At 34.3% G+C, this 10,479-nt stretch overlaps 1 protein-coding gene across 2 annotated transcripts in view; it reads right to left on the reverse strand.

Annotated features, from left to right (window-relative positions):
- The window catches only part of LOC109713799 (callose synthase 3-like), a 22,642-nt gene extending 13,571 nt beyond the window's left edge, over window positions 1–9,071 (reverse strand). Inside the window, exons 1-17 of one of the 2 annotated variants that reach the window (XM_020238002.1) lie at window positions 8,886–9,071; window positions 8,707–8,804; window positions 8,526–8,610; window positions 8,289–8,449; window positions 8,066–8,189; window positions 7,866–7,963; window positions 7,024–7,159; window positions 6,803–6,954; window positions 5,749–5,858; window positions 5,497–5,622; window positions 5,319–5,387; window positions 5,016–5,205; window positions 4,563–4,710; window positions 2,045–2,164; window positions 1,856–1,974; window positions 1,669–1,752; window positions 1,321–1,433 (exon numbers count right to left, since the gene is read on the reverse strand). In XM_020238002.1, the coding sequence (XP_020093591.1) occupies window positions 1,321–1,433; window positions 1,669–1,752; window positions 1,856–1,974; window positions 2,045–2,164; window positions 4,563–4,710; window positions 5,016–5,205; window positions 5,319–5,387; window positions 5,497–5,622; window positions 5,749–5,858; window positions 6,803–6,954; window positions 7,024–7,159; window positions 7,866–7,963; window positions 8,066–8,189; window positions 8,289–8,449; window positions 8,526–8,610; window positions 8,707–8,804; window positions 8,886–9,056 (2,104 nt within the window). In that variant the 5' untranslated portion in view covers window positions 9,057–9,071. The remainder of the gene's footprint in view (window positions 1–1,320; window positions 1,434–1,668; window positions 1,753–1,855; window positions 1,975–2,044; window positions 2,165–4,562; window positions 4,711–5,015; window positions 5,206–5,318; window positions 5,388–5,496; window positions 5,623–5,748; window positions 5,859–6,802; window positions 6,955–7,023; window positions 7,160–7,865; window positions 7,964–8,065; window positions 8,190–8,288; window positions 8,450–8,525; window positions 8,611–8,706; window positions 8,805–8,885) is intronic. The other variant, XM_020238003.1, reaches the window with a different exon arrangement.

The raw sequence follows: 10,479 nt of genomic DNA on the forward strand, positions 1-10,479 counted from the left end.
TTGGAAGATGAGGGGTCTCGGGGGTTAGGAGATGAGAGAGGGGCAGTTTTGGAAGAAGGAGGTCACGCCATGTCAGCAAATTATTGGGGATTCATAGATTAGTATAGATGTACAGTGTATGGAGCTTTAGTGTACACTAGGTGCAACGGAATATTTTTCCTCTCTATACCTTTTTCCACTATAGAGAGTTGGGTCAAGTCAAAGAATTAGGAAGCAATGCGTGTCCCCTTCAATTCTCCAACTTCAACTTATTGCATGCACCCGATTATTATAGATATAATATAGATATCCTTATTATTATTATTATTATTATTATTATTATTATCTATAGTAGATATATGATTTGGCAGTTGGGTCACATCAGAAGCTCTGGGAGCGACGTGTCCTCCTTCCTATCCTTCCATTTCAACAATATTGCATGCACCCGGACTATTAAAATATCACATCCACCAAGCCTATTTTCCTCCTTCCTATCCCTCCAATATCACATACACCGAGCCTACTTTTTAATTATTAACATTTTAAAATCTATAAGATATATAATTTGGTAGTTCCATCACATCACAAAAATTATTAGTACTAATTATCAGATATTCTATCAATCATCTATTATTCGCAGTGTATTTTTATATTAGCATACACCGGGTGCAAGCAAAGAATTTCCTCCTTTTTTTCTGGAATTATGAGTGCTCTTTCTTAAGCATTCTCTGCATTGGATGTATATAAGAACATACACCAAAAAATACTTAAAACCTTTAACAGAAATTTTAAAATTTAGTTTAGTAAACATATTTAAGTTATTCGATTTTGTAATTCAAATATATTTAATTAAGTTTTGATATTAGAGATATACTAGGTGCATATAATGATTTCTCTTTTCCCCGGTCAATTTTAATAAGGTAAAGACAACATCATATATTTGGCAATTTAGAATAAGTCCTCCAATTTTAACTTTTTAATTAAAAATTTATTTATAAAATAGCTACTAAAACTACTAAGTTTGATTGAATTTTTTAAGTAAAGTTATTGGAATACTTAATACAGAAAGTTTAAAATTATTAATAAAAAAATTAGTTTCTATAATGATTTTTATTTTTTTTTATTATAATTTTTTTAAATTTTTAAAATTTTAATAATAATATATGTTGATTGACTAAATTACTATCGACCAGCTGCGAAGTGCAGGCCCTACACTAGTCAAAACTATATTAGCCCATATTCATAGTAAGATTGAATCAAGTACTCTCCTGTTGTTCAAATCAGGCTACGACACCTAGTGATTCTCAAAATAGCAAATAAGACAGCAATACTATAACTTGCCTGCAAATATGTCTTCACTGAGGTTAATAATCTTGGATGCTTTACAAACTCCACCCCTGGTGATATGGAAAATCCTATCAAATATGTCCGGATGACCATAGTGGAAGCGAACCCTAGAATAGCAAAAAGAAATATAAGCCACAATAGTTTGGTCAATACCTAGAGGTTTAGCGCAAAGAAAATCTTCTAAGATCAAGCTAATATTGATTGCAACGCCTGCAAACATGAAAAAGTGAAAGCAATAGAAGAAATTACAAACTCAAGCTCATGTTGAAACATCCTGGCCACAGACACTCACATAGTAAGAGAACAAATTGCAAGGTTTTTTGTCTAAAATTACGAACTCGCCTTAAAGGGTTTGCAAGTAAACGTTGTCCAATAGTCACAAAGCTAGTCTCCTGGTTCGACATAAACCATGCAAGAGAAGAAACACTGGCAGGATACCAAAAAAAAAAAGACAGTTGTTAGCTTTCTCATACATAAAATTGAGTGGACAATGCATAAAGCTCCATCTAAAATTCAACTAGTCCCTGACCTGCCAGTGAATATATGCTCTCTAACTCCAAGTATTGATGGATATCTAACACCATCGTGTTTCTTCAAAAACTCTTGCAATAAGTTCCTCATTTTAAGCGCCTCCTCCATGTAGTTATCCTGCAGAATGGAATTGAATGAGCTATAGTTGAATGCGGCCCAATTATAGAAACTGCAGGCTGCAAAGTACCTGGTTCATGTCAATAGTCTGTAGACCTTCTCCGCGAGTAAAAATTGTGGCATGGTTTTGATTTTCAGGCTTTCCTTCACCCAGAATTGCAGGGCCTGGAAGCTTTATCCGATAAATAACCTTCCAAAAAAGAGTGAATAATTAACAACATTAAGTTCTGTGTTTTGTACATTTAGAAAAGACAAAATATATGACTCTCTAAACTATAGGTCTTTTTGAGGATAGACCCCTCAATTATATTTATTTCTGGTTGACAACCTCTCAATTTTTTTGCACTGATACAAGTTATTTCTATCGGTATAATTGAAAGAATTTCATTAAATGTAACATAAGTTCTTGTCTGCTTTTCAGCTGACCAGAGCTATGGATGTCATTAACCATTAAAAGCTGAAAACTAACAGAGCCGTTAATTTTAATGGAATGCCAAGATAACTTACAAAAGAAACAAAAGATGATGGGTTGTCAATCAAAATTAAATATAGTTGGGGGTTATATTTAAAAATAGCATGTAGTTGTAAAAGGAAAGAATTATTACATTTTTAAAAGCACAGGTTATGTAAACGTAATGATCCGAGGATTGCATATTTCAGTTTGTAGTAAGCAAGCAATACAACAGCAACCACCATTACATTATGTAATAAATTTACATTAAGTGATTGTTATCCAACTGTGCTGAGTGGCACATACTATGATGGTACTAGCATGCAAGGAGTTCGAGGTGCTATTGCAAATATAAGTTTACCATTTAGACTCAAGCCTACCTTTCGCTCAGGCACTCTAGCAATGCTCATTTACTTTGATGATTCCTATGCTTGTGAGGCATTACCCTTGACTTGTTTGGTTCGCGTTATCCTGCCAAGATTACAGGGTATCATAGAGGAATCTTTTCAGATTACTGTGTTTGGGTCATCCTACAAGTAATCTGATTGGTAAGGCAGCATTCCTAATAGCGCAAACCCCCAAAATATTACCAGGGAGGGGGGCGAGTACCTTATATTGCTGACTGCGGGTTATCCAGCAAGTCATGCAAAATTACAAATTAACCCTCCACACCCTAATTGCCTTATTTACTTTGATGATTCCTATGCTTGTGAGGCATTACCCTTGACTTGTTTGGTTCGCGTTATCCTGCCAAGATTACAGGGTATCATAGAGGAATCTTTTAAGATTACTGTGTTTGGGTCATCCTACAAGTAATCTGATTGATAAGGCAGCATTACTAATAGCGCAAACCCCAAAATATTACCAGGGAGGGGGGCGAGTACCTTATATTACTGACTCCGAGTTATCCAGCAAGTCATGCAAAATTACAAATTAACCCTCCACACCCTAATTGCCTCAAATTTTTTATTTCTCATTCTTAAAATATTTAAGTTTAAATTCAAATTGAATTTGAATTTGAATTTGAATTTCAAATGTAACTTTCAAATTTTGATTTAATTTAAAATTTGAGTTAAAATTTTTTTATTTAAATTAAAATTTTAAAAATTTAAATTAGCCAATCGTGACCAAGAAACCATCGATTCCGTTTGATGGGCCAATAATGCCAAATCTAAATTCCAAATCAAATATGAATTCATAATTTAATTTCAAATTTAGAATTTAAATAAATTGGTATTTAAAATTTGAATTATTCAAAAATTAAATTTGAATGTAAAGTTTGAATACACATTCAAAATTTGAATTTGAACTTTCAATTAAAAATTTGTATATAAATTTTAAAATTTTAAAATCTAAATTTAAAATTGAAATTTGGATTAAAAATATAAATTTAAATTTAAATTTCAAATTTGAATTTAAAATTCAGACTTAAAATCAAATTTTGAATTTAAAATTTGAACCAATATTTAAATCTAAATTAAAAGCCTGAATTTAAATTTAAACTTAAATTCAAGGTTTACATTTAAATTTCAAATAAATGTGTAAGGGTATTTTTGAAATAATATAAACTTTACTATCAGAATTACTGAAATATATAAGATGAACCAAACAAAATAATCTTACATACTCAATAATCCGATATTACATTACTGTAGTACTGTACTAAACCAAACAAAGTAATGCAGTATTAGTGGTAATCTGAATAACAAATGTCAGATTACTAATTATGCTGAGATACCCAGTGATGCTACATAACGCAAACCAAACAGGCCCTAAAAACTTTAGCATGCAGTTGCAAAACAAAAGAAACAACTTGAAAGGAAATGATCCGTTCCTTTTTTATCATTACAAATGGGTGATGTAGTAGATCTACCCAGTCCACAGCTCCACGCATCTTTCAAGATATGCTGCACAAAGTATTCTCGCCATTTCCCAAAAATACCAATGATAATATTAAAGTGCTACTTATGGCAAACCATCCACTAAATTAAAATGTAGAGCAGATCCCTAACACAGCACAAAAAATGCAATCGGCAATAGTTGATTTGATATTAACCAATCATAAAGCATCACGATGTTTTCTCTTCCGATCAAAAATATTTACTTCCCACATGACTTGGAAAATGCAAGGCCTTGCCTGGTCAAGATTTTGCACTGGGTCAGCAGGATTATCAACGTTAGATAGAGCAGCCTTTACTAAGGCAGAGTAGTAAACCTTCTCTATCTTCTTATCTTTCCCAGTTTCTTCAACCTCATCAATATATGCTACACGGAGAGATGGATACCTACCAACAAAAGCAACTTAAGATTATGAAATCAGTAGACACAAGATGTTTTATTGATATTATCATCAAGACTTTGGTTGATAAAATGAAGAAAACAGTTTGTAGTGCATATATTTTTCATGGCTCATCTCTTCGATTAATAGGTTACCATATGCGAAGTCAAGGTTCATTCTCCAAAATTTCATTGGATTTGTTTAGCTCCCAAGATTAACTAAGATGAATTAGAAAGTTTCCAAGCTTCTACATACATACGACTCCCTTAAAAAGAATGCAATAATAAGCATCTAGCTATTTATTATACATACGTAGTCATGAGCTTCAGAATATCTTGGGCATGATGATCACCAGACCGCTTATGAATACCATACTGCTGACAAGATACCACATAGGTGAACTTCATGTCAGCTACAGCTTGACATTGGGTCCACAAGGATCTTTCCAGTTTTGAATGTTCTTCCGACATCAACTCAGCTGCTTTGTAACCTTCCATAAGATCTGGAGAAACAAAAGATAGGTTCGAGTGGATAATACAATGATAATCACAAATAATATAACATGAAAGACCTAAAGCTATCTTTATACAAAAAGTAACAAAGTTATCATAGTACCTTCATCTTTGGCCATGTCCAGGAATGCTTGAAGTTCCAGAGCTTTCCGATAGTACATCATACCTCTAACTGGGAAGTAGTGATTGATCATGCGATAGCAAGTTGTTAAACACACAGAATAATGGTAAGAAAACAAGAATGATACCCGATAGCAAGCCAATAAAGTAAATTAATATACCAGTTCGAGTTAATGTTTGGCCTCTGTAAGATGCCCACAAACGAAGCTCCTCTTCCAGTTCATCACTACCCCGGAGTTCGTCCTCTGATTTACATCCAACCCGTTCAAGGAAGTTGGTCCATTCGTCTATATAATAAAAGCAAAGAAGGACTAGTTTCAGATATTATATTATAGAATTATATTTTATTATAAATCAACAGAACTTCCACAACTTGCTATGTATTGTAAAGTTACTGCTCTGTCCTCATCAACCTGGATAAATTTTCTGCAAATAGAAAATAATGGAAACTCCATCTTCATTTGGCTCCTCAAGATTATTCAAAGAGAAAAGTACATCCTCATTATAGTATGGTGTCAGCACACTACAAAAAAGGTCATATAATGTTAGAGCTTAGAACATGGTTCACCGAAACGAGTAAACTCCCAAAAAAAAACTTTTGTCAAGATTATTCCTCGCTTGATGGGCAATCATTATTATTTACGACATACTCATAGCTTGCAAATGTAGCAGGACAGACCACTCTGCTATACACTTCTCAAATTGTACAGAAAGTGTAGAAGTGTAGGAATTCAGGAAAACATAGAAGTAATGCCTGTAAGATAAACAAAAATTTAGCTACTAAATGCCTGTCTCGAGAGATGAGAAGCAGAAATTTTGAGCTTCAATCCGAAATCAGCATTTTTGCCAAAAATAAAGCAATCATCTATATTTTAGTGGAAGTGCAATATTGCCAAGGTTTAAAAAAAAAAAATTGAGGGAGGGAGAGAGAAAGGTAGCAAGCTACCCCTCATTCATTTTTTCGGAAAAAAACTCAGCTAGAAATGTGAAGCAACTAGGCATTGAACTTAGAACCTCGGGTTCCAACCATCAAGCTCTTAGCCAATTGTGCTAGGTACGGTCGGTAATTGTCGAGCGACGGTCGGTTTTGATAGACATTTTTTTAGTGACATAAGACGATGCCAAGGAGCCAAAACTTCGAAAAAAAATGCAAATATCAAATAAAAAATCAGATAACATGAGAAACATATCAAGTTATAGTTCATTTACAACAAAAGCTTTGTCAGAAAATGAATTCTTAAGTTGCCGAAAAATCTCATTGGGGTTTACTATTGCAACAGCAGATTGAAATACAACTAATTTCTTGTCAAAAAGAAATACAGATAAAATAAAACCAGGTGATAATAATGCAAAGATCTAATATGTTGCAATATTATATTACAGATATGAAAATTGCCTATAATTGTTGACAATAAGAACAAAAAATGATCCAAAAATAGTGAGAGTGAATGCATGTTATAAACTTACGAGAATGAAAGCATGTTACGAACTTTTGGTGCATCAGGCATATCCATAAACAAAGAATTGCTAAAGAAAGAAATACGCCTTCGCGCTTCTAAGTTGGTTGGTGCATCCATTGCAGATTCCTTCACAGTAAGCAGTAGATCAAGCCTTTTAACCTGGAAAACAGCAATCCGTTACTTTTAAGCAAAAGCTTGCACATCACAATCAATTAAGAAAAGTACAACCTTCTCTATCCAAGCATCTGTTACTGGCACAGGAAATTTGATAGCCCCAGCTGATGCAAATAACTGATACTGTTCATCCAAAGGTTTCATGCCCTCATACCTTCCATATGAACCTCCATGACTAGAGTCCAGGAGACTGACATAGAACGACAAGACAAAATTGATAAGCTACACATATATTTAGTAATGGAAAATTATAATGACAACACTGTTAGCACCAGAAGGCGTTTACAGTAACCTTTTGTCTTAAGACTCTTAACAACTGTGCATGTTCTAGTTGTTATGTTTCCCTTTGACATCTCCACGAATATGATGAACTCCCAATTTTCAAACAAAGAACATAATGAATGTTTCATTGGATTGAGCTTTGGATTGAAGTTGACAACATCAACAAAAGTCAGTAGAGGAAACTTACTTTAGGTTAAAATTTGAATATAATAATACGGAGAACTAACAAAAAAAAGTTCAGAAAAATAATGTCAAAACTATATGTTGCTAAAAGAGCTTTTTGTTTGATTATTGTGGACTACTTGTTGAGTGGTAACAATCTAACCAATTTTCTAATAACTTTTAATAAAACTGATTGTTAGGGCACTAAATATCACAAAGAAGTACTTTTAAGCTCAGCATAAATCTGAACAGGCAATTCTTAAGTCATATACACCAATGTGATGACACCTCAAATGAGAGCATTGAAATATGGCTATTCTGCAAAAAAGATGAGGATATGCCCATGATCCGCCTAGGCACAGGACAAGATAAGGAATATAAGTTGCCTTGGCTTGATTACACTAATATTTAGTACTGTAGCTTAGGATAAAAAAAATCTAAAATTTCAATACCTAGAAAGTTGTTCTTCCATTATATCCCTTGTCACAACCTCTAGCATGTCTTGGAAAAGAATGACAACCTGACCCCTGTCTTCTTGCCTGTTATCCAGCTGCATGGTCAAGAAATGTGTCACTAAGATGCATTAAAATTAAACAAAGGTCGACACATTGAAATAGAGAAAACATGAACCATTTTGGGTTCAAAGACATACCAAATATTGTATTAACTTGACGAATTGGTCATAGAGAGCAGGAAGAGCTCGCATGTTCACATCACTTATAAGTTTACCATCTTCTATACAACTGTCAACTTCATCAAATATGATATTTATAACCCTGTAAAGAGACAATTGCAACAGATACAATATAGATTAAAGAAAAGGTTGAGTACATGGCAGAATATAAAAAGCAAAAGGAAGTTCACCAATTACTAACTTTTTCTCTTGTTCACCCTCAACTAGGTACTTGATGATGTTTTTAAATGAAGCATAGCATTCACGAACAGCACAATCCATGTAACTATCAGCCTCAAGTCTCTTTCTTAGCTCACGATCTTTGCAATTGCTATCTTTAGCCATATCCAGTGCTATTGGGAGCTAACCGTGGAGTAAAGCTTCAGACAGAATGTTAACTAAAAAATTAACACGTGGTACAGTGGAGCAGCATGCTTACCTTACTGGCAAGCAAGAAGGGAGGCCACTGTATAAGGTCTAAAGCACGATCTGCCACATACGGAACGAGTAGCAATTCCATTTCCCTGTGTTCCATTTACAGTAGAAAATTTTCAAAAATAAAGAAGCATAGAAATAGCACAAAAAAACTTCTAACTTTCATAGCATTACCCTCAAACTACCTGTTGCTTATAAGATCTTCCTTTCGGAAACTAGTAATTATTTTGTTCCACATCTGTGCGAATCTAGCTGCTTGCTTCTCCTTATCAACATTAGGCATCTGGAATAGCAGGTGCCAATCATTTATCAAGACATATCTAATACAACTTCGAGCACAAGCTCACAAAAGTAAGATATAGACCTGAGCAAATCTGCGGGGCAAAGAAGCCTTTAAACCCTTCTTTTGTTTCTCATCAGGCTTCTCCACTGGAACTAGACGGGCATTAAAGGCACCAGGTAATGACTGAAATCGGGATCTTAACATTCCTAATGTTCGGATCTGCTCCACCAAAGGAAAGAAGGCATACAACATGGATATTAGATAAGCAGTCAATTGTGAGTTTCAGAACAATTAAATAACGTGATAATAACAAAATGAAAACGATGCAAGAACAATGTACAAAGATAAGATGTACAGCCTATGGAAGATACTGACTTGTATTTTTCAAGTGAAATAGCTTACATTATTTTGATGTAAGTACATTTGAGGGGCTCCTATAAGGCTACAAGGGCAAGAAGGCTACATGCGCTAAAGACAAAGCCATTTTAGGTAAGGCTACATATTTTGAAGACAGTTTGATATATTTTTTTTCCGATGTTCCAAAAAGCGGTCCNCATATAGGTTCTCAAGTTAAAAAAAATATATTTCGACTTTCAACTTAAAAGTGATTGTGGTGCCAATGTTTTCATTTGGCCTCAAGAAGGAGAAGAGGGCAGTAAAAGGAGAGAGTGGTAGGAGGAGAGGGCGATAGATGGATTTCATTAGGATTTTTTTAGGTTTCTTTTAGATTCTTTTACTAATCTTATCGGGCTAAAACATAAAATTTATATCCGAAACCCAATAACCCAAAAAATTTAATCCAAAATCCAAAAACTATTAAATATGCCGAGGCGCGCGCCTTATGTGCGCCTCGCGCCTCGCCTGAGGCGCGCGCCTCAGGGCTTAGGCGCGCGCCTCAGCAATAGCGCCTCGCCTCGCTATTGCTGAGGCGCGAAGGCCCGCGCCTCAGCAATAGCGCCTCGCCTCGCTATTGCTGAGGCGCGAAGGCCCGCGCCTCGCACCTAGGCGCTGAGGCGCGCGCCTCAGGCGCGCCTTTTCAAACACTGATACAAGTTTACTTAATAACAATGCATATAAATGCAATTATCTTTGTATAAATATAAAATACCTATTTTCACTTCTTATTTTAGTAGGTATTATTCCAAATCTATCTAATAATTATGTTTAAGTATTGATGAATAACATTAATTTTTGTTTGACATTTTTTGTGATTTTACATCAAAATTTTATTTATTTCCCTATTTAATAATTAAAATTAAATTACCAATTGTTAGTTTAGTGATACATATGTACATATGAGGTCATTTACTTGAAATTCATTATTTTAATTTGTGAATTCTGAATTGGTATTTGGCTATTTAGCTTTGTTAGGAAACATTTATACATATTTTTAATACCTATAAATATTTTATTAATATTTTAATAGATAGACCCACATATGCGCCCGCATATCACATATACGTTAAGCAGTAGGTAACCACATGGATACCACATGCCGCCTTTTGAAATATTGATTTTTCTTTCAATAAATTAGATCATAAATTTCATCATATGACATAAATTTCAATTGTCCAATGCCTCTTGAAGCAAAGACAGCTATTGTGAGGCCCACAATGGCCATAGACCCCCCCAAAATTTTTAAAATTACATATAGGTCCTTTACTAATTAGGTTGC

This window comes from Ananas comosus, linkage group 8 (assembly GCF_001540865.1).
Source record: "Ananas comosus cultivar F153 linkage group 8, ASM154086v1, whole genome shotgun sequence".
Classification (NCBI taxonomy): domain Eukaryota; kingdom Viridiplantae; phylum Streptophyta; class Magnoliopsida; order Poales; family Bromeliaceae; genus Ananas; species Ananas comosus.